At 39.5% G+C, this 25,214-nt stretch overlaps 1 protein-coding gene across 1 annotated transcript; it reads left to right on the top strand.

Annotated features, from left to right (window-relative positions):
- Positions 1–1,585: 1,585 nt before the first annotated feature.
- LOC118577059 (short-chain dehydrogenase/reductase family 16C member 6) lies at positions 1,586–25,214 on the top strand. The gene is made up of 7 exons (XM_036177062.1): positions 1,586–1,668; positions 2,097–2,443; positions 8,774–8,905; positions 12,252–12,351; positions 12,933–13,077; positions 23,076–23,201; positions 25,088–25,214. Exons 2-7 carry the CDS (start codon positions 2,123–2,125, stop codon positions 25,212–25,214), a joined length of 951 nt encoding a protein of 316 aa, XP_036032955.1. The 5' UTR covers positions 1,586–1,668; positions 2,097–2,122.

Raw genomic sequence — 25,214 nt, 5'->3', positions numbered from 1 at the left:
ACCTCCCTTCTGTGTCTCAGAGCTCCACTCTCTTCCTCCATGATATAGACTGTAACTCAGCATCTTTAAAACACACTTATTATTTGAACTTAACTTCCTTCTTCTTTCTTCCCTCCAAATATTTACAGTGATGATTTGGGGATGAATTCTTCTCTTTCCATTTTCTCTCAGTGGAAAGTACTTGCAGGTTAGGGCTAATAGCAAGGTGATACCACCTTGGGTCTTTTGGCATCCTCAGTAGGACATCTCCAAGTTGATTCTTTTTTATTTTTTTTATTTTTTTCAGGTTAATTCTTGACTGTTCAAAGGCAATTCTTTTTATCAGACTCAACTTTTGTCTTTTGCAGAGGATGGGAAATTGTGTGCTATCACTTATATTTAAGGACATGGACATTGAAATCCTAATGTGGAGTCAACCTATGTCTCTTCTATTACTAACTGGGGTTTACTTAGCCTCTTATTGACTGCACTTTCTTCAGCAAGATGGGCATCCCCTGTGAAACTTCAATGACTTCCTGCCTGCTAGGGACTTGGGATTTGACTGGCATGTAAATTTCTATAGCATTAGCAACAATGGTTGATAACATTGTTATCATTATTACAGTGGGTATTCTGCTGAGGTGCTCTGGCTTAAGTACAGATTTTACATTCTCTATAGCTAATGACTCCATAAAATGATGGTGTAGGATGATTAATGTATGACAGAAGAAAAACTATCAAAAATCAGGAAAATGTGACAAATATAAAATCATCTAACTTTTTTTAAAAAGATAGATGTGGCTAAAGGACCCATTAGTCCCAAGAACCGCCTACTCTAGTTGTAAAGACCTGGAGAACAGTTAGGGAGACTTATGTTCTTGATTAGATAGCCATGTGACCCCTTCCCCAGTGAAACTACTTGATATTTGCTGTTTCAGTATCAAATAGCAATACTTGGCCTGTCCCTCTCAAAAATTATTATAAGAAGTAGGTGAAAAGACATGGAGGCTTTATTTGTAGTACAATATTATTTCTATATTCTTATTAAAGAGCTGCCAAGTGAGCATGCATCTCTGTTAGATCATCAGGAATAGCTGGGCATGGTGGCACACGCCTTTAATCCCAGCACTTGGGAGGCAGAGGCAGGTGGATCTCTGTGAGTTTGAGGCCAGCCTGGTCTACAGAGTGAGATCCAGAACAGGCACTACACAGAGAAACCCTATCTCGAAAAACAAAAAAAAAAAACAAAAAAAAAAAAACAAAAAAAAAAAAAAAAAAAAAAAAAGAAAGATCATTAAATAAATTTATGTGCTGGCTAGTTTTGTTTGTTTATATTGTTTTGCTTTTTCTTTTCTTTTTTTTTTGTCAACTTGACACAAGCCAGTGTCATCTGGGAAAAGTGAGCCTCAGTTGAAAGAAATGCCTCTATCACATTGGCCTGCAGGCAAGTCTGAGAGGCATTTATTTTCATGATTAATGATTGAGGTGGGAGGGACCAGCCCACTGTGGGTGGTGCAACCCCTAGGCAGATGGTCATGGATTGTATAAGAAAGTAGGCTGAGTAAACCATGGTGAGCAAGCCAGTCAGCAGTACTCCTCCTTGCTTGGGCTCTGCTTCAGTTTCTGCCTCAAGTTCCTACCTTTAATTCCTGTCCTGACTTCACTTCATGACGAACTGTAAGCTGTAAGGTACGTTAAACCCTTTCTTCCCAAAGTTGCTTTGGGTCATGGTCTTTGTCACAGCAAGAGAAAGCTAACTAGGACAAGATAGAAAAATGACTAGACCAAGTGTCCAAAGTCATGATTTACTTATCATGTAAGGCTGAGGGAGTCAAGGCACAAAAACTTTTTGCCCTTAACTACAATGCTATTCTTATCATCTGTGGCCTACTTCAGATTACTATCAATCAGATTATCTGAAAAAATCCTATTAATTAAAATGTTTTTTGTTAACACAAAATGTTCTTGTAATCCTTGTTTATATAATTGACAACGCATCAGCTTTGACAATTTCTGCTAGTCACGTAATTCAAATAGAAAGCCCTTGCTTTCGATGATGCTCTGTACTGCAGCTATTGTAATGAAATGGGCTCACCAGCTGCTTTTCTCCTTAGGAGAACATTCCTTTCTACAATCAATCAACATGAACGCAGTAGCCGACACAGTCGTGTTTTTTGGAAAGTTTCTATATTACTTTTTAGAATCTGTAGTTTTCAAGATAATTCCCAAAAGGAAAAAGGATGTTACTGGAGAGATTGTCCTTATAACAGGAGCTGGAAGTGGACTTGGAAGACTACTGGCCATGCATTTTGCCAGGCATGGAGCCATTTTAGTTCTCTGGGATATTAATCAAGAAGGCAACATGGAAACATGTAGACTGGCCAAAGAAAAAGGTGGTGTGAAAGTCTTGGCCTATAAGTGTGACTGCAGCGACAGGAAAGAGGTCTACAGGGTTGCCGATCAGGTGAGCTTAGCACTGCTCTTTGCTTTGATTGAGAAAACTGCTTTTACCCTGCATTTTCCCTAATCTCAGCGGGGAGTGATTTGTTATGGGTTCTCCCAAAGATTGTTGTGTACTTCCAGTTTAATTCTCTTTGTCTTAAGTATGACTTCATGGCCTCCAAAAAGCAGGCATAGCCTAAAACAGTGGGAGGAGTAGGGCTTGGTCTGGCTTCAGAGCCGAGTGCTACCAGCTGATTGGTTCGGCAACTCTCTCACTTCAGAGCCCCACCCTAGCTGGTGGCTTTGCTTAGTGATTCACTGAACATCCTTGGTGGCTAGACACTCTGCCAAGCCCCAGTTCTTCTGCTTTAGTTGTGCAACTTTTACCAACTTATTTACCTTTCTTCACCCTGTTTCCACATCTGTGAAATGAAAAGCTAGTTGCTGGCAAGAGCATACCCAGCTTTAGTTTCCTACTGTTTCATGACTTTAATGACAATGAACTCACATGCCATCTTATGGCAAGTCTATTGCCAAACTGTGTTTTTTGAACATAGTATATGGAGCATAAGGGGGAAGCACTCAGCATATAAAAGTTCTCACACTTCACCTACCAGTGTTGTCTAACTTCCCAGGGGATGTTTCACTTTACACACAGTCCCCTGGCAGACACAGCACAGCACAGCACATAGGGAACCACCAATGGAAATATCAGTGTGTCAGGAAGCAGAAGAAGGGAAACTGTAAGCAGTTTATTATTCTTACTATTCTCTATTATTGTTTCCACAGAAAAAAGCAGGCAGGCTATTTAGTAACTGGGCGATTTGAATAATTTCAAAGGTCTCTAGAGCGTAGGGACATCTTGGTTTTCTAGTTGATGGCTTTGGTGTAACTGAGATAGACATGTTAGTAGCTTAGACCACCGTAAGCCTATTAAGGAAAGCAGCTGGGCATGTGAAATTAATGGCTTTCTCAAAGGTTAATGTACCAGCCTCTAGTCAGAGTCACAAACAAGCAGAAAAAAAACAACAGATAAAATTTGCAACTATATTATCTTTATCTTATTAGTTACTATTTTACATAGTTTGAACACCTAATTACTCAGTTAATCAATGCACCTCAACCTCCTGAGACTGTGTTGCTACCATCATTCCAGTTAAGCAAGATGTTGAAGCCAAGAAGCACTGAACATGCAACTTACACAAGATCACAGCCAGAAACTGGCAAGACACAGTATCCAAGTAGCTGGAAGCCACAGAGTACAGACAGTTTGCCCACAGAATCTCCAAGGGATTTCTCTGCAATCCAATTTCTATTTGTGGAATTCATTTTTTGATTTATTAAAAATCAATTATTGAGTTACCACATTGTGATACTTTCTGAACCTTTCTCTTCTTTGCTTTCTTCTTCCTCTTTCTTTATTTGGAGACCCACAAGATTTGGGTTTTTGTGACTCACTGACAACTAATAACAATGTGGGCATTATAGTTCCCTGGATCCATTTTGGTAAAGAGGGGAAATCAAGGTTACTCCTCATTTTGCAAAAAGGAAAGAAACATAGCATGAAGAGCTCCCAGAAAAATGCATTTGGGGTGAACTTAATGTGATCTGCTTTTTCAAGAGCTCCTGTCTCAGAACCAGGCACCATCCAGCTCAGGGTGCCTGGAAAGGCCTTTGCTTCTGTGTCTGATCTTATATAAACTTTACAATGAAACAGGAACTATCATTTTGCTACTTTGTCAATAATAAAACAGAGGCAGGGAAAGCTGAAGGAAATCAGCCAGGTCATGTATCAGGAAACTTACAGACCCTTAGGTGGCCCTAGAGCTCTGACTGCTTTATCACAGGAGCATCTTCAGTGAACTGTAAACAAGAAAACATCGCCCAACCTTCCCCTGTGCCAAAAAGCACCATCATCTACACCACCACCCTAACCTCCCTACAAAACATTCTGTTCTGGTTAAATTTTTTTGGTATCCAGTAGGAAAACATCTAAAAAATTTGAAAATATTTGCCATTGGAATATATCTGAAAGGTTTCTTCTTTGCCACTCTCTTATATGTAGCATTTTCTAAGTGTGTCACTCTATCTTGTTTTCTGCTTGTTAGTTATTAAGTACTGGGAAACCCAAGTACTTTCTCTGTAAGACCTTAACAAATGGCAGGCATCATCCTCACCCTTGAAATGAGTTGACACTCAGCATGGCAGCATTCCAAAGGGCACAGTAATCAGCTCTCCACAAGCAGATGAAGAAAGAATTTTCAATTCCAGCATGCAAAGTCAACACATCTAGTCAAACCCAGCACACATGCTTATAATCCCAGCATTGGAGAGATTGACGCAGGAAGGCTGTGAGTGCAAGGCAAGCTGAAGCTATATGATCTTGGTGATGAAGAAGAGTGAATTCTGTAAAAGCAGGTATTGTGTGTGCTGCCAGATTGGATGTGAGTCAATGTTCCTCTCAGCAGTGAGTCTTTCAGCAGGTTCTTAATTTCCCATAGCCTATTTTTTAATCCATGAGCTAGAATAATGCCTTCCTAAACGTCTTCTTAAAATACAGCAAAAATTAAATCCCATAACTTAGATCATTCTCCTGCTGCTATAGTGCCCCTCAGAGGCAGGACTTTCTCTTGGAGTGACCTGAGTGACCATTCATTCCCTAAGATGTTTAGAGATTTTACACAAAAGACTTCACTTCCTCCCCATTTTTTTGACCAGGCATCCATCTCTGACCTAGGATTGAGTCCTTGTTTGCACGCATTGTCCCACTAAACCTGTCTCTCATTGATGTTTCCTTAGACTTACCTTCCTCCAAAACACGGAGGTCTAATCCCAACATCAAGTCAGCATCGCCAAGTCTCCCTTTAGTAACTCATCCCCCTTACCTGTATCAACAGCAGTGCTCTCCCCATCTTTCCAACGCAGCTCCAACTAGTAGACTTAGCATATCAGATGGACCAGGAATAGAAAAGTCAGGGTAGGCAACGCTTCTTGTCTGGAGGAAAGAAAGAGCAGTTGTATCTACCAGAAGATTTGATTCAGGATTTTTGAAGTTTTCAAGTCATCGCTTAACCTGTTTCCTGCTCTGCTCCAGAATCAGCTTTGTCACTGTGACCTACAAAGGCATAATCTGAGACAACATGGTAGGAGAGAGAAACAGTTGCTCAGTGCTTCCTGGAGCATGCTTTGCTCCAAATGGGACTCATGCTTACTAGGTTATGTAAGCAGAAGAAGTGAGCTATGTGGGAGGGAAGAGATGAGAGCTTATAAAAATGTTAGTGAAAGATAGCATTTGGATTAGAAGTCATCTTTGGAGCAGAGTACACAGGATCACTGAAGTCTCTGGGCACTAGATCAAATACATCATTGTATGGGGTGTCTTCATTCCAAGTACTGACTTGACCTAGTTAGGGAAATGGTGCCAATAGAATTAATCATCAGGCATCCACATGCTGACAGTAAACCTAATGGCTACAAGAAGGAATATATAAGAGATATACAGGCAGAGAGTGTCCTTATACTTCGCTGTCCCTAAAGACTGGCAGGAAAGAAAACCAGAGCAACAGAGATGCAAGAAAGCAAACTGTGCTGGGTCTGTGGGCCACTAGCTGTTTTCCCAACTACCCAGAAATCTACAGTGAGAGGATCACAGGCTCAGATCCAGTCTGGGCTACAGAACAAGAGCAACACCAGTCTAAGCAACTTACTGAAGCTCAATGTAAAAAGAGGGTTAGGGAAACAGTTTGAGAGTAGATTGCTTGCCTAGCATGCACAAGACCTAGGGTTTAATCCTCAGTATCAAAACGAGAAAGAAGAAAGGGGAGAGAGAGAGAGAGAGAGAGAGAGAGAGAGAGAGAGAGAGAGAGAGAGAACTGCCCCATATGGCAGGCCATCTTCTTGAGGAAATCATATTAGCAGGTTCATTACGGCTCATGATTTCAGGAGGCAGCACTGCACCACAGGGGCACAGGGCACTGCTAGCAACCTACCTGCTGCCCTGTGGCCAGGAGTGGAAGAGAAATACCACATCCCACCATCCCCATTGAAAATCCCTCCAATGACTGAGTCTTCCCACTAGATCCCCCATCTCAAAGCTTCCCCCATGTCCCAAGAGCACCAAAGTGGATCCCAGGTCTCAAGGAACTTTCCAGCTCCAAAATATAGCAGATAAGAAGTGAGACATGCAAAAACTTTTAGGGTATTGGAAATGTGTTTTCTTTGAAGTAGAAGTTACATAGATATATGAATTTACTAAAATTCATCCAACTTGACACTTAAATTGTATATTTTTATAATGTCATATATGTTTATAAACACATCAAGAGTTTTTGCTGTTTTGTGGGTTTTTCTTTTCTTGATATTAAAAATATAATTATGTTATTTTCCCCTCCACTTTCCTTCCTCCAGTCCCTCCTATGTTCCCCCATTTACTTGCTTCCTTTCAAATTCATGGTCACTTTCTTTTTCAGTGTTTTATACATGTACACACACACACACACACACACACACACACACACACACACACACAAATGTATTGGATAACCAATTAGGGTACTCATTCCTGGGGAAGACTGTTTTTCCTTCTCTTAGCATTCCTTAGTTGTCTATAGGTTTTTCATTAGGGGTGGGGCCCCATGAGATACCCCCCTTCCCTGTTAGCACGTCTGTTGGTGGTGTTCTTGCTCAGAGCTCTTATGTAGGCAGCCATATTGCTGAGATATGTATGTCACAGGCGTAGCTTCCCTGTCATGTCTAGGAGACAGAATCTCACATCAGACTTTTCAGTCCTCTGGCTTTTATGATATTTCTGCTCCCTGTTCCTCACTGTTCCCTGAGCTGTAGGTAAAAACGGTACATTGTAAAGTATCAGTTGGAGCTAGGTAACCCATAATCAGTAGTTCTCTGTATTTTCACCAGTTATGGGGTTTTGTTTGTTTGTTTGTTTTTGTTTTTGTTTTTGTTTTTTGTAATGGTCTCCATCTGTCACAAAGAGAAGTTTCTTACCTATGAGTTTAAGGACTAATGTTTAGAATGCTGTTAGGTATTACTCTGGCTTAGTAAGTGGAGGTAGTGGGTTCTCTTCCCAGATCCATGATCGCAAATAGCCCCGGTAACTGATAGGTTTCCAGTACCAGGAATGATTTTCTTCCTGTGAAGTTGGCCTTAAGTTCGATTAGTTTTTGGTTACTGCCAAGATATGAGTGTCATTGTTTCACCTTTAGGGATGTTTTGCCTACTGTTCATTGTGATGGTTCACAGTGGTCAGAGCTGGCTAGTAATATTGTTGCTCCCTCACTTGGCAGCATTCAGAGCACCTTCCATTACTATGTAAGCTGGTACTTAGGGAGGGGGCTTTCAGGGCAGATCTGGCTCAGATTCTCCAAGTCCTATGTCCAGAATGAATGGTGTCTTCACCAAAATAATGTAGAATACAGAAGGAGAGGGTTGAAGAAAGGAAAAAGTAACATTAAGGATGTTCAAAAAATCCATAAGGAAGTGTATTTTTATGTATATAAAATCACATATAATACATATAAGTATCTATAAACATGCACAGCTAAATGAAGTGAAGTCACTTGGGCTGACAATGCTCCCAGTGAGAGCCATAGAGTTCCTAACATTTGCTCAGCCTTGGTGTACGGAGGAGGAGACTGGACCTGCCTCAGCTGAGTCCACCAGGCTGGGCTGACTCCCCAGGGGAGACCTTGCCTTGGAGGAGGTGGGAATGGGGGGATTGAAGGAGGGAAGGGCTGGGAGGTGGGAGGAGGGAGTGGGGAATCTGTGGCTGATAGGTGAAATTAAGTTAATTATAAAATAAAAAATATTTTTTAAAAAGCCCCAGTGCCAGACATGAGAAACCCCTTTCAAAGTGTTCATCAGAGGATTCTGAGACTCTCAACACCATATAAGCTGCTGCTACGGCTGTGGTCACCTTCCAGAGGAAATCATGTTCTTTAAGCAATATTTTCAAATTGAAGTGTTCTTTTCAAAGATTATAATTGATCATAGGATTACTTTTGAATTGCTGAATTTCTTTATGAGAAACAATAGCAATAAATAGCTTTAATGAAATAATAGTCTAGTATGATTGAATGATGGAGGTGTGTTCTGAACTTCACACTGCTAAGTGATTTCATGGTAGTGACTACATCATAGTCTCCTTACCCAAGCAGATATGGCTACAATATCACTAGACAATTTAATCTTGAGACTACCTTTATCTGCCATTAACTGACACATTGTGCATTCCACAACTACACTTGAGTAAAAGAAGTAAAAATGTGATGTAGGAAAGTATACACCAAAAGTTCACCACTTCAGTCTATGTCATGTTTCTCTCATCTCTGGCCAGGTTAGAGAAGAAGTTGGTGATGTCACTATCCTCATTAATAATGCAGGTGTTGTAACAGGGAAGCCCTTCCTTGATATTCCAGATCATATGGTAGAAAAATCATTTCTTGTCAATGCCATCTCTCATTTCTGGGTAAGTCTCTCTTTCATTTTTATTAGTGAGTGTAAAAATCTCAAGCAACTGTTCAGTCATTTGTCTATAAATATAGCGTTTGGTTGTTTTCTGTTGACAACTGGTGGAAGTCTCACCCTCACAAGGCTTCACTGTACTTAGCCTGGATTAGTTTTTCCTGGTCTTGCCCTAGTCCAAATTGTCAAGGACATCTCTAAATGCCTTTGACAATAAAAATGTTTTCTATCTGCTTCCTCATATGGTAACCACTTGAAACATGATTGATGGGAAAGAAGAGCTAAACTCTTAAATTTATGCCCTTTAATAGTACTATATAGTTTATAACAATTAATGTATGTTTAATTAGCCACAAACGCCTAAAGACTAAGGCCTTGGACAGCATCACTCTACAGAGTGGGTAAGAGACTGAAGGAAGCTGGGATTACCAAAAAGTTCATTCCACTGGGAGGGATTACACTTGTTGTGATAGAAAAATGATTACTGGTGGTGCATGTAAGATATGGGATGTTCAAGTAACTGGAGCCAGGGCCATGGATAAGATGGAGACTCACAAGGGGTAGCAGGGCCTTGATCCTTTTTGTCTCTGAGAGACCTTGGAGTGGATTTGTTTCAAGTCTCCTAACTCCTACTTATTGTCGCTTAAAATTGTTTTGATCTTTATAATCTTCATAAAGATTATATTGTCTTTATATATATATTATCTTCTTCCTTGGTCACCAGGAAGTGGTGTGAAATGACACTGGAGCCCACAAACTTATTTCAGTCAACAATAATAGAACAACTAACATGGTGCTTACATACTTTAGGTTTCCTGTGAACATTTCTACAAGCCATTGGTTTCCTTATCTGCATCATTGACATCCTAGGCTTTTGCCTTGGTTGATGGCAAATACCATGTTGGAAATGGAACTAGGATCCACGAACTCCTGATCCCACTACAGAACTAGAAGTCACCTTGATTCCCTCCTTTGCTTTGACACTGTCCTACCTGTCATACAACTCATGCTCAAGTTCATGTCTCTCCACCCTTGATCACAGCTATTCAAGCCACCTTGTCCCTTTACTGGCAGCTTATCATAGCTTTCCATCTTCCACACTGATATCTTCTAACTTATCTTCTTCATATGGAAGCAAGTCGATGATTCTACTGCATTAATCAAATAATCTCATTCAACATATGGTTCAAACAACACTCATTCAGAGGGTCCGAAACACATTGAGAGTAAAGTCCACTTACATAGCACAGCTTGTAAACCCTAACATGACATGGTAATAGCCTCTTATCTGTTTCCCAACTCTCAACTTCTCCACTTTCTGCTCATGTTCAATTAACTCCTGAGACCCTGACTTAACCCCAGTATGCCAAGCCCTCCTCAGGGAGTCTTGGCATGAGCTGTCCTTTCCCCTGACTTGCCATCTTCTGGCCCCCTGTAGTCACTGATCCTGTACTCTTATTTTGTGAGCAAGTTCAGTCATGGCCTTAACTGGTTCACACAATTAACAGTGAAAGGAATCAATAAACACCCAAAAGCCACTGTGGTGTATATCAGAAAATTTAGATGTGATTCTGAGCAACCAATAAAACCAGGAAATCCACTTCTATCCCCAAACCAGGGAGAATCATCACTCATTTCTAAAATTTGAGAGACCCACAATTTTGTATATTTCCCCCTTGTACTGGATTCACCTGCTCCAAAGCTTGGTGGCCAAGCTCTTCATAGATATCTCCAAACACTGTGCCTATAGTACTTTTAGAGAAAGATTTCCTTTTCTCAAACCTGTTAAGCTTTCTGGTCTGTCAAAAATTGCCTTCCCTTGTTGCCTACAAATATTTTCACTGGATTCTGGTCATACCACAAAAAGAATTCAAAAAGAATTTTACTCTACCTACAGTTTCACTAATAGAGAATTACAAATAAACCAAAACTGCAACATTTAACTTACATTACAAACTCATTATGCAAAAGTAGTATATGTAATAATTTTTAAAGAAATAAATCAAGAATAAAGGGGAAGTGCTTCCTCACACACCTACCAATATACTCATCAAAGAATAAAACATTAATTACATTAACTATCTCTCACTGATTCTATATTGCAGCTCTTTACGGCCTGTCCATATCTACAAATTCAATCAAGCACTAACTGAAAATATTTGAAATAGGATGTTGCATCTGGAAGAAACATGTATAAACACTTCCTATTATTAACTAAGCAATACAGTATAAAAATAATATATTGATAGCATTTACATTGAATTATGTGTTATAGAGGTTGGGGATTTAGCTCAGTGGTACAGTGCTTGCCTAGCAAGCCCAAGGCCTGGGTTCGGTCCTCAGCTCCAGAAAAAAAAAAAAAAAGAATTATGTGTTATAAATAACAGAGACATTTAAAATTTACAAAAGAATGATCACAGATTATACATAAACACTATAGCATGCTATACAAGGGGCCTGTATAGCTTTGAATTTTAGTATCTGTGGGAATGGGGGACCAACATTCTTCAAAGACCTGGTCAGGCTCTACGTCTTCATAGTCACTAGTTTGAGTTAAATTCTAAGCAGTATAACTATAAAAATAAATATTTTTATCTTTCTATGTAACTTCAACAACTAATCTTATCATTCTATTAGAAGATAAGATATATACAGCATTGAACTCATCATCTCAATTAACAGTTGCTTTTAAAAAAATGAAAACTGTGCTTGGTGGCTCAACACTTATTTACTATTGTCCTGGGGTGTCCACCAGAGAAGACTGCTCAGACATGGGTTTAAGCCAACAGAAATACTTTATTAGCTGGCAGACAACTACACTGGACGTTCAGACTCCCACTGTAGCACCAAGCCTTTCTCAGGGTGAGGTTAAGGACAAAAACCATGTTCTGGGTTGACTTACTTCAATTAACAAAAACAGTTAAACAGAAGCAGGACTACAGAAGCCCAAAAGCAAGATTGATACATTTAAAGACTTTCCCAGAACTACACCCTTTGATGGATTATGTCTTTGTTTTTATTTTAGCAGGTGGTACTGTCTATGTGTTGAGTTTTAGCGCCTGAGTGGTATTTCCACAATAGAGTCAGTTGTGCTAAGGTCTGGGAGCCTACTAAGGTGTGAGGCCCAGTTATACCATGAATTCTCACTTCTTTTAAAATATTATGATGAAGATTCTCATCTAATTACCCAACTAACAGTGTCTCTATACTTCCTGTTTGTGTGCTGCCATAGATTTTAACACACCATGAGTGTTAAATAAAATTTTACTTAGTGGATTAATAAGTTCATCAAATGCTTACAGAATACTGAGAATAATTAGTTAATCAATTAATGTGCTTATATTTCCTAGACTTGTAAGGCCTTCCTTCCTGCCATGATTAAAGCTGACCATGGTCACCTGGTCTGTATTTCAAGCATAGCAGGACTAGTGGGTATTAATGGACTATCAGGTCAGTATTTCCATGTACCACACATCCTTCTGTTCTCCTAGAGATGGGGCCCTTCCAGAATGCAGAGAAGCTCTTCCTGTCCCAAACAGAACTCTTGAAGCATTCAACCCTACTCATAATGCCAAGTGCATTCCTTCCCATTTCCTTCAGCACAATGGCAGACTAGGAAAAGTACTCACTCACCGTCTTTTTTTTTTTTTTTTTTTTTTTTGAGACAGGGTTTCTTTATGTAGTTTTGGTACCTGTCCTGGACCTCACTCTGTAGACCAGGCTGGCCTCAAAATCATAGAGATCTGCCTGGCTCTGCCTCCCGAGTGCTGGGATTAAAGGTGTGTGCCACCACTGCCTGGCTTGGTACTCTCCTTTTTAAAAACACATAAAATAATGTGTGTGTGCCTATTGGTTTGTTGGTATTCTTGAGTTAAGAGAAACTGAAAAGAATTCACTGTTTTTATTGGCCACACAGTGTGGAGATACTCTGTCCTCAAGATAAGCCAGAAAGAAAGAAAAGGAGGTTTACTTTTAAATCATTGTGAGAATTTCCCAGGCTGTATCACTAGTGGCCCCTCACTTTATTTCAGATTATTCTTCAAGCAAATTTGCAGCTTTTGGCTTTGCTGAGTCCCTCTTCCTTGAATTAACTATGCTAAGAAAATCTAAAGTAAAAAGCACCATCGTCTGCCCATATTTCATCCAAACTGGAATGTTTGAAGGTTGTGCAACCAAGTAAGTGAATGCTTTCAGCAATCTTTGCTTGTATATAATATTAAGGTATAACAGAAGTTGGCAATGAGAATTTATTAAGATAGCTTTGTTTTATTGAGAAAATAACTCGCTTCCTATATAAAATGTTGAATTATAGATAACCCCAAATATAAAATATTTTGAAAGGTTTGTGAAGGAAATGTTGCAAAATTATTTTTAATATGAAGATTAAGTTTATCTAGAATAATTTGAACTAGAATGCTAACGCGGCGTGAAGACTTTGCACAGGGAACAGTGGACTACAGTGACCTTATTGTGAGGATTGTGCCACTATTACCATTGCTAGATAATGAACTCATATGATCCATTAGCAGCCCTTGAGTCACCTGTGTTTGGAGAAAGACGGAGCACCAGCAAAAAGACCTTCAAGATATTCTGAGTCCACTGAAGCTATAAAATTAAGTTAAAAACTCCAAGGCATGTGATAAAGAATTATTGGAAATGTACAGGGTTGGGGGAGTTTTGAGCTAAAGGTTTATTTATTAAGCTGCTGAAAGTCATAAGGACAATCATTTAAAAAGGTCTGGGGACTGATCAAAGAACATACTGCAGTTGAGAAAACTGTTCAAAGAATTTTTTTCAAAATCCCGTAATAATCCTGAGAGGCCATGACATGAGAGGCTCCATACTGCACCAGACTGTGCTGTAGCCACTTCAGTGGGCATGGCAAGTAAGTGACAGCTCCCACCTTGCCTCAGCCCCCAGGACAGAGGAGCTGGTCTCCACTTGCTGGCAGCCCTTGTCAAACCTGCTTTCAGACGCTCTGCAGAAGCGATCAAAGTAGATGAACTATACTGAATGAGCAGCCTCGTCTAGACAGGGCTTGTTCCTCTGACTCCATCTCTCCTGAGCGGGGCAACTCGGAGGAGGCCTTAGGCAAGGAGGGCAGGTCCTGTTTCTAGAGCGGCAGCTTGTTGTTACAGGGCCCCAGGATCCTTAGCAGTCGAATTTCCAGCTCCCGTGTCTTTAAGTCTCCTAAAACAGGCAAATTTTAGGTAGACTTGCCAAAGAGATGATGTTGGTAGATCTTGTCTTCCTGGACTCTAGGTTGTGGAAAATCCATACAAGACGGTGGTAGCAGCTGTGAATTCCAGTTCCTTCCACCCTCCTCCAGAATAAGATGAATTGAACAGATTTAGTCAGGGAAAAACAAGGACCCGCATGTCCTGCTCTGTAGCAGAGATCCTATCCAGGTGAAGGCCAAAGACAATCTCAAAAAATGCATCTCTTTCTCTGTGGACCTGGCTTCAATTAGACAGGACCATGGATTCAAATATTTTTTAAGAATAGCATAACCACTTGGCAAGTTTTAGAACTGGATGTGATATGATAGCAGCAGGCTATAAAGTTAACTGTCAGCAGAAAAGCTAGAAAAAGTCTGCTGGCTGGGGACTAGGAAGCTGACTCCAGGAGTGAAGGACTTGCTGCACAAGAAAGAGGAAGAGAGTTCAGATCCCTACCACCCATATACACAGCCAGAGTGACCGTGTGTACCTGCAACCCCAGTGCTAGGTGAGAGAGAGAGTTCAGATCACTAGCATCCATATACACAGCCAAAGTGACAGTGTGTACCTGCAACCCCAGTGCTAGGTGAGAGAGAGAGTTCAGATCACTAGCATCCATATACACAGCCAGAGTGACCGTGTGTACCTGCAACCCCAGTGCTAGGTGAGAGAGAGAGTTCAGATCCCTACCACCCATATACACAGCCAGAGTGACCGTGTGTACCTGCAACCCCAGTGCTAGGTGAGAGAGAGAGTTCAGATCCCTACCACCCATATACACAGCCAGAGTGACCGTGTGTACCTGCAACCCCAGTGCTAGGTGAGAGAGAGAGTTCAGATCACTAGCATCCATATACACAGCCAGAGTGACAGTGTGTACCTGCAACCCCAGTGCTAGGTGAGAGAGAGAGTTCAGATCACTAGCATCCATATACACAGCCAGAGTGACAGTGTGTACCTGCAACCCCAGTGCTATGTGTGAGAAAACTGGATCCCAGGGCTTGTGAGGCAGCAAGCCTGTCTGAAATAGTAAGCCCCAGGTTCAGTGAGTTCATATCTCAAAAGAATAAGTAAGATTGAAAGGCAATAGAGAAGGACATCCTGATGTCAGCCTTTGGCTTCCACATGCTTCCACGTGCTTACTTACTTACACACACACACACACACACACACACACACACACACACACACACACACACGAGTTTTGGTTAAAACCATAGTCGTTGGTGCCATTCAACAGCTAGGAAAATTTTGTTATACCCAAGACTACATCCTCTGGAAAATGACATCAAAATTACACATTGACAGCATTCAGTCAGAAGAGATGGACTTCCCTGAACTAATCTAATAAAGCTATTAAACAAAAACACAAGCAAACATATGTACAACAGGCCCCACAGGAGAGCACTGGGTGTTGCTACATTTGTTTGTGTGTTTGGGACATAATATCATGATGTAGTTCACGCCAGCCAGAGCTAGTTGTGCAACCTGTGCCAGCCTTGAACTTGTGGTTCTCCTGCCTCAGATAGCAAGTGCTATGATTATAGGCATGTACCACTACACTCACCCTACAACATTCACCCTCATCTAGGCAGTGAAGCATTGACCATCCAGGACATCAAACTGATTTGTGTGGCATCTTATGTGCTAGGGAAGGGGATGTGGGGGCGGTGGAGCCCACTCACCCACTCCCTGTGCATTAACATGGTGTACTGCCTTGGTGGGGGTAAGCAGCCGTGGACAATGGGGAGGACAATCATGTGTAGTCCGTGTGCAACAGAGATCAAAAGCTCAGTGCTTCCAGCTTGTATGTGTTACCTTGATCAGGAACACTGATCTTAAACACCAACACCGAAAACTCTGAGAAGCTGTTCAGCAGCTGTGCTGTTACTTTACCATTTGTTTCTGGACTGTTTGTATCTACACATAATGATGGGCTTCAGGAAAAGGCTTCGAGTTGTCACCAGAGCAGTTTCAGAAACTGTGCAAAACTAATCTGGACTGGGATTCATAGACATCTTTATTAGCGCTGTAGATGGATAAATCACAAAAACCATGATCCCTCATTCTGAAAATTTTTATACCACCAAACTTTCTGAAATTATTGTACAGCAGCTGTAAACTGTGTTTGTATTAAATGACTGGCAAAATTCAGGTTCCAGATGACGTCATCAGGAGCTTGAATGTGCTGCCACTGCACTCAGCTGCTGACTTTGTTAAAGATGTCGGAAGTGTGTTAGAAGGCAGGCCATCCCTACCCAGCCCTTCTCTGTTATCCCTGTGTGGACCATGTAGGATGCAACTGCGAGAAAACATAAGGAATTTTGGGAATCAGGACAGAATTGGAAACAACAAGTAAATCACCCTCCTGAAGTGTTCAAAAAAGCTGGTTTGTCATTAAGCTTTCAGGAGATTGCCATGTGGGCATGCCAGGTGGCTGGCGCAATGACTACAATGTATTAGACCATAGTGGCTTTTCTTTTTAAGGCAGTTTCAACACACGGGAGACTCTACCCTCCAGAAGAGGAGCTGAATGCAGTTATGTGACAAGGGAATTTCTGGGGACTGCCATTCCAACTGTCAGATAGGAAGCTAAACAATTAAAATACTAATTACTTCCACATAGTGTATAAAATGAATATTTTTTAAAGACAAAAACAGTGGATTTTCATCAACTGTTTACCCAGGATTACTCAACAATTGAAGGTATTTTAGAGTTGTTTGCTAAAACAGACTGGTTGCTAGACAAAGTAATGGTCATGTTATTATGGAACCAATAAATGGATCTTTTAAACAAAGTGAAGACAGACAATATAGCTGTCCATTCAATTACAAATATTGGTTATGAAATATAGCCTCTATGATGCCTTCATGTCTAAAACTCTTTGTTATTATTCAAGTAAGTTTTAATCATGCTAGTAAACTTCATTAGAAATTTTCTAAAACCTCAGTGAGCTCCAAGAAAGGTAATCACTTGGTGTTCCACACATGGATATGGCATAGTCAAAACACTGAAAGACAGAACAAAAGATAATAAGCAGCAAGAAGAAAAGCATCTCATCATAAGCAAGTCAACTAAAATGTGATTAACAGCTGAACTTCCAACAGAAACAATGAAAGACACAAAAGATTTCAGATGACACAGTCAAGAAACTAAACAAAAAAATCAACCAAGAATCTTTTCCAGCAAAGCCATATTGCAAAAATGAAGACCACTAAAAACAGTGTTCATACTCCATCCAACAAGAAACAGAAAAGGAAGTACTTCAGGATGTAACAGGTTACACCAGAGAATAATAAGAATTCACATGAGAAAACAATCAAAAATTCACCGAAGTAGAGAACCGTGTGAAGAGTAGTAAAGTTGTGTATTTCTTTCCTCCCTCGAACTGATTATGAACACACTGTCATAAACAGTGTGCACATAATAGTATTGTTAAAAGCTCAGATGAGGTGAGTGGGAACAAAGCTACATTAGACTTAGGAAATGATGGCAGACAGAAAGAACCAGCATGGAGGCCATCTGTAATGCGTACCAGCTCTCCCTTGTCCCTTCACCTTTAAAACAGAGAACTTAGTAATAACCACAATGTTGTAACATATATACACAATTGTATACTATAGTATTTCTATAAAAATATTATTGTTGCATAAAGAAAGAAAAGGTAGTAGAGCTTTGTAGGAACAGAATGTCTATATCACACCCAAATTAAGGTGCTATATCAAAAGTAGATTCTGCTAGATTAAAATATATAGTATATACCTCAGAAAAACTAAATGGCAAATAACTTCAAAAATAAAATTTTAAGGTATTAAAGAACACCCTTGATAGCAAAAGACCCCAATCAAGCAGATGTAACAGATGTTGACAGTCACTTTGCTCAACAGAAACAGAGTGCACACTGATACTGAGCATGAATAATGGAGTGCACACTCATGCTGAGAATGCCTCAAATATTGCCCAGAAGGAAGCATCTGTCTGGCTGTGAAGCACCATCAATAATATCTAAAAGGATAAAGTCATATAAAGTACACTGTCTTGCTAAAACTGACAAAAATATAAATCAAAACAAATGAAAATTTGAGAAATTTCCAAATATGTTGAAATAAAACCTACAAACTTTTATGAGTTTCAACTATTCAGTAACGTTTATAATTGTAAATTACTATATAAAAATATTGGATTAATACTTCATCTTCTACCTTCAAAAACTGTGTAAACTAAGATCACAATTAATCCAATGAAAAGAAAAATATTCAGTCTCACTAAAGAAATAAATTAGAGTAGAAAATTAGTGAAAAGTAATTAATCCAAAAGCTGGTCCATTGAAAAGATGAATGAAACTCTGTTTGTACCAGCAAAAGGAGAGGAAAGAGAAGACTCACTGCTGAAAGCAAGAACTGAAGAGAGAACACCATCACTGCCATTCCAAATGGGAAAGGAGCATAAACAAAAAAAAAGAATATGAGAACTCACACTTTATCAAGCCAGATGTCACCGATGCAAGGACAAACTGTCTGGGGACATGAGCTAACTGGGAGGGAAATACTGAACTTGTAACCTAAAAGTTTCCCAGATACCAACAGTCCAGTCAAGATGGCCTCCCAGGGGAATTATATTAAGCCTCAGAAGAATTAAACACCTAAATTCTAAACACCATTATTGTAATTAGATAGAGACCAGACATTTTACAACTCACTGAATATAATATTACCCTGATGCCAAAGCCAGACAAAACACCACCAGAATATAAAACTAAAGATCAACACCCCCTTACAAACAAAAGAAACAAAAATCTTCAATAAGAAACCAGCAAACCAAATGTCATCCATGATGGACATATGCCGTGGTCAAAGGGGTTTATCCTGGGGATGCCAAGTTAGGTCATACTTTAGATAATGTCATATAACACATTGTATCAAAAGGTAAAAGGCAAAAGCTGCATGGTCATCTCAACATCGCAGAAAAAAGCATCAACATTAACAAGATCCAACCCCTTTTGTCACAAGAGCACTCAAGAAACAAGAACTAGAGGGAACTGCTGCAACCAGATCATCACCTCTGTAAAGAATCACAGGTCACCTTGTACTCACTGCTGAAAACATTGCTTTGCGCCTAAGATCAAGAATAAGGCAGGAATTGTACAGTGCAGTACAGCAGCAGAGTGCTTAGCTACCATGTGCAAGGTCTGTGCTTTATCTCCAGCACAAGAAATAAAGGACAGAAAACAAAGCAAGTGTGTGCATACTCACCACATCACATGAAATAAAAGATAGAGAAGTGGAAAGGGAGAAGAAAACCTGTTCTGAGATGACATGATATTGTGTGCAGAAAATCCTAAAGCATACACATGAACACACATGTTGAAGTGTACACACATATACACACACATTTGCAAATATCACACACAAAACTATTACAGCTAAGAAATGAATTGAGCAAGATCAATATACAAAATCAACATGAAAATCAGTTGCATTTCTATACATTTATAACAAACAAGCTTAAGATGAAATTAATAAAAGCAATTCCATTTATAATAGCATAAAAGTAATAAGACAGATTTAACAGAAGGTAACCAATTATACTGTGAAAAATTATTTTTAAAACATCTTTGACAGAGATGAAAGTAGACAAAATAAACTGCATGTTCATAGACGGAAAGACTTAGTGCTATTAAAATTTCACTTCTGCCTAGACTCAGTGCGGTTCCCAGAGGAAACTCAAAAGGCCCACCCACCCTTAAGTGACGAGTGACAAGCACCAATGGCTGCTGTGAGAGGGGACTCAGCCTTCTCTGGGGACAAGCTCCCCGATAGGTTCTCCCATCCCAAGTGGTCAGCCCTAAACATGTGTACATACAAATAACACTAAGTAGACTTGGTAGATTATAAATACATGTAGGTATATGTGTGTGATATATGTGTGTATATATATTGTTGATATATATACACACATAACAATAATAATTACAGGAGAGGTCATGAACTTGAGAGGGAGGATATGGGAGGAGTTGGAGGGAGGAGAAGAAAGGATGAAAATAATGGAAGTACAGTACTCATGTATGAAACACTGAAAAATAAAAAGCCGAAGCTAACTTCTTTTCAGGAATTGCCAACATGTTGCTAAAATGTATGTGGAGATGCAAAGCACTGAAAAAGTTGCCTGAACCTAAGCTACCCTGAAAATGCAGAAGAAAGATAAACCGAATCCATGGTTCTAATGTTTAAACTCAGTAGCGCCTCAACAGCACAGAGAGCATGCTCTGACAGGGCAGACTCACAAATCAACAGAATAGAGTTGATAGTCAAAAAATGCTTTACATTAATCCCCCATTAAATTTCAATAAGGGGGGCAAGACAATTCAGTAAAAATAACAGCTTTGGGATGAAGAGATGGTTCAGCCATGAAAGGTTAGGCTCACAACCAAAATGTCAAAAATAACAGTTTTCAACAAATAATGCTGAGACAACGGGAAAAAAAGCAAAGTTGAACTTCAAAACCCATCACACAAAAATTAAACGAAAATGCACGAAAGTTAAGTCATAAAAAAACTGGATTTTTGTAGCCTTGAACTATGCAATAACCTACCAATTGTGACACCTACTGTGACCCCAAAGGTACAAATAGCAACAGGAAACAAACTGGAGCCATCAAATTGTAAAATGTTTGTGCTTCAAAGATAATTATTAAATGAATTCAGTCTCTGAGGTTTTTCTCATTTGTGTATCCTAGATTTTACATCGATACATAAAACCGTGTGTGTGTCTGTCTGTGTGTGTGTGTGTGCACTCACATATGTATGTTTGATCTGAAAATAGAAGTGAATCTGTCTAGAGAAAGGAGGGTGAAGATGGGGGGAAGGGAGAGAAAGAGGAGGGTGAAGTGTGTGGGGAGTGTTCTCTAAGTACATTATATACTTGTTGAAAATGTCTTCATGAAATCCAGTATCATATACAATTAATATATGACAGTTTAAAAATTTACTGAAAAAACTTCTATGCTCCAAATGATGTCAATAAAGTAAATAAATAAATAAATATATACTCAAAAGAATGAGGAAAATTTATAAATCCTACAGGTTATTAAGGACTTCTCTCTAAACTACATAAAGAAATTTTAACAATGGACTCGCAAAAAAAAAAAAAAAAAAAATACTTGTTCGAGCCTCAGCTCCACAAAAAAAAAAAAAAGAGCTTGGCAAATCTCAGTAAACACTTCCCCCATGTGTGAGTAGAGACACGTGCTCAGTATGTCTTTGCCATATGTCTTAGTCAGGGTTCCTATTGCTGTGATAAAACACCATGGCCATAAGCAATTTGGGAGGGATTATTTCTCTTACACTTTCATATCACAGTCCATCATCAAAGAAAGGAAAGCTAGGGGCCTGAAAGTACAAACTGAAGCAAAGGCCATGGTGGAGTGTTATTCACTAGCTTGCTCAGCCTGCCTCTTATAGCATCCAAGACCAGTTTCTTAGGAGTAGCACCACCCAGAGTGAGCTTAGCCCTACCATATTAATCATCAGTCAAGAAAGTTTACCACAGGCTTGCCCACAGACCAATTTGCTGGAGGCATTTGATTAACTGAAGTTCCTTCTTCCCAAATGGTTCTGGTTTGTACCAAGTTAACGTAAAGCTAACTAGCACAATATCTTAACTATTTTATTTCTAACACTAATTTAAAGCAATATCGGTAAGAATTGATAGTAATGTGAGTAAATACTTTTTAAAATTTTAGGTTCACCAATTTTATTTTATGTGTGAGTGATTTGCTTGCATGTATGTATGTACATCATGTGTAAGTAACCCTGGTGCCTGAGGAGGTTTGAAGAGGTCACCAGATCCCCTGAAACTGAAGTTAAACAGGTCTGTGAACCATGATGTGAATGCTAGGAACAGAACAGAGCTCCTCTGCAAGAGCAGTAAGTGTTCTTAACCACTGAGATACTCTAAAGCACCAAGTATATGATTTTAATGATAGATTTAATATAGATTTCTATCTAAATGTGCTGAGCCCCTTAAGCTGGAGCACCAGGGACTTTCAAGGGTTGTCAAACTTCAGTCACAAAAAACTGATTACTTTCCAAAACTCAGAAGAGAAACAGTGTCTGAATGTATATGGTTCAAGTGATTGAAAAAATATAAAAACATAAAATATGAAAGAAATAGAGTCTTTACTTTCAGTCTAGTCCACCGCCTCCTATAAATCATTTATGATGCATTGCTCATGCTCAAGAGATAGTTTTGGTAAATTATTTTGCAATTTTACTTCTTAATAATATACGGGTTTATGCCTATTATAATTCTGTATGTTTGTGAGGAAGAAAAGGAAAGAATGATACAAAAATCTAAAAGTAATTGCATCATTTTTTACATTTCGTGTATGTGTGTGTGTTGCATTGCATATTTCTTCAACTGTGGGTACACAGTCACATGTGTACATGCAAGCTTATGATTGACATAAGGAATCACCATGACCACATTTCTATCTTATCATTGAGGCAGACACTCTGAATCAAGCTCAGAGTTTGCTGATCTGGCTAGTCCTGTTAATCAGCTTGATCTCATCTCAAACTTCTGAGGCTGGAATTGTAAGTGGTCTGCCATGCTCACCTTGCATTTACATGAATTCTGGGCATCAAACTCGGGTCCTCAAGCTTGTGAAGCAAGTACTTTAAATGCTGAGCCATCTCCCTAGACTAGTAATTGCATCTTTATATCCAGAGCATAGAGCAGAAAATAATCAAGGATGGGCATTCACATGAGGCAACAAAAGATATCCACAGTGCTCCCAGCGTTGGCCATGAGAGAAAATGCAAGTAACCCCAAGTATTCGTTGTCTTTTTACTATTTGCAGCTATAGTTTCTACTGTAATTCAGTATCTGAAATCTAACACTGATCACCATGGAATTGATCACTCTACTGACCCAACCTCTGCATTTTAATTCCAGGTATCCACTTCTGTTACCTCTACTGGAGCAAGAGTATGTGGCTCAAAAAGTTTTCAATGCTATTTTAGAGGAGCAAGTTTACCTACTCATACCCAAGTTTGCGTATTTCGCATTGATTCTCAAACAGTGAGTTAATGAAGACCTAATTGGCCTTTGGGTAGATTGTGAACAAGTTGTCTGATCATTGCTAGTTTTTCTTTCTACAAGGTAACTTCACTGTTACTTAAAATTATGACAAATAATTTTAATACTACACAAGGACAATTTATTGGACTATTGTGAACAATATCTTTGTTATTTCAGGTATTAATTAAATTAAGGCATTATTTAGGCCTCTCCAGAACACACTGTATTTATTGTATTTACATGGAACAAAACAGCACACAAATTCTGGGGTGGGGGGCATTGGGGAAGTTTTAAGGTTGTTTCCTGTTGTTTTGTTGTTGTTATTGGTGGTAGTGATGGTGGTGATGGTGGTGGTGGTGGTGGTGGTGTGTGTGGGTGTGTGTGTTTATTCACTTACTTGGGTTCTTTGAGATAATAATCATATTGTATATTCCAGGTTTTCAACCTCCTGCCTCAACTTCCCTGATTACTGTATACAACACCACATTCAGCTTTTTATTGTTGTTTGTGTCTTTATTTTTGATCAATTAATTTAGTTTCTATAATACAGAGTTATATTTTTTGCAATAATACATAAAAATTCTGATTTTTTTTTCTGGGAAAACACTAAGGTATTTGGTAATTTCTCCATTCTTGAAGGCCAACATGGTGAATTCTAGGGTATTTCTGCATAGACTCTCATAGGCCCACATGGAGGCATTGTCTTCTGTGTGTTGCCTCCAGCCATGATGGATGTTCAGGAGGCTTGCAAGCATAGCACATCTGGAGTCTAGAGAGAACAGAGAAAAGACAAGATGAACCCGAGATGCTGAAGCTTTCACATCAGGCCCTCCCCCTGCTGTGTGCTCAAGATGGATTGCCCTTCTGAACAGTGCTTTGGATCAGAAGTGCTCAAAACTTTAGATTTACTCAAATTTGGATTAGTTTATCTTGGAGATAGAATCTAAGTCTGATCGGGTACCCATGTGTTCCTGCATACCTACACACATACACGACCCAAAGGCCATCTCATGAAGTGCTTTTATTATGACTTGTCATATGTCATGTGTGGAATTTTCCTCTCATGGCATCATGTTGGTGCTTTGAAAGTTGGAGCATGAGGAAGGGTTGTGTTCCTGGGAAACACAGTACTTCCTTTATTATTTCCTACCTACTCAAAACATTCCCTAATCTTCCTCAGATGCTCTAATTGCTTAGGAAAGCCAACATTCATCATTGTATGACCCATCACACTTGTCATGGCCTTCTAGCACTTAACACACTGGACATGTGTGTGCTCTCTGAGGGCACAATTTCTAAGTTCTTTCCCAGTCTATGCTTACACCCAGGACAGGACCTTGTAAACATGCTCAGTTAAGTTGAGCAGAACTGAACTGATCCAAGCAGAAGTGATCTGAATTCAGCATTATCCTTGATCTAAGCAATGGTTCTCAGTCTCACGTGTGCATTAGAACCATCCTCACACTTAAAGTTAGTGTGCCATATATCATCTTCTTATTTGGTATGCTTTTATTCTAATTCTTCCTATTGTTGTCAAGAAAATAAGGATATTTGGAGTAAATAAGGAACCATCTGGTCTCTCCAAAAGGCCAGGGAATATAACATGTTCAGAAACTGGGTTTTGGGTTTGTTTGTTTTTTTTTTTTCAAAGCATTGGGAATGATTCTAGGGTGTAGGAAGGGCTGAAAGCATCCACCATCATCCATGATGTTGATGGCCTTGAACTATGATATGGTGGTATCCTTCCATTCATCCCTCCCATTAAGTAAAAGGTGCACAACATGATCTTTCACACTTTATTTTATTTGCACTTAGTCTTTGCAATGTAGTCCCTTCAGTGACTTTAAGAGTCTTAAAGGATCATAACTTTCTCTGCTTTTCTCTAGAATAATATCTCCAAAAATGATGATTGCCCTTGGTGAGTACCTTGGCGTGGATACCTGTATGGCGTCATTCAGAGGGAGAACAAAGGCCAAAGAACTGCAGGCTGAAACAGAAAAGAAACAGGAGTGA

Source organism: Onychomys torridus, chromosome 2, assembly GCF_903995425.1.
Source record: "Onychomys torridus chromosome 2, mOncTor1.1, whole genome shotgun sequence".
In the NCBI taxonomy this organism is placed as follows: domain Eukaryota; kingdom Metazoa; phylum Chordata; class Mammalia; order Rodentia; family Cricetidae; genus Onychomys; species Onychomys torridus.
Note: the sequence above shows the minus strand (reverse complement) of the source record. Positions and strands in the feature narration are given on the sequence as shown.

Excerpts from the sequence above, each read along its gene's own strand:
- LOC118577059 (XM_036177062.1), top strand. The coding sequence starts at position 2,123 with ATGAACGCAGTAGCCGACACAGTCGTGTTTTTTGGAAAGTTTCTATAT. Across the intron at positions 8,906-12,251 it reads ATGCCATCTCTCATTTCTGG|ACTTGTAAGGCCTTCCTTCC; the intron begins GTAAGTCTCTCT and ends TATATTTCCTAG. Across the intron at positions 13,078-23,075 it reads TTTGAAGGTTGTGCAACCAA|GTATCCACTTCTGTTACCTC; the intron begins GTAAGTGAATGC and ends TTTTAATTCCAG.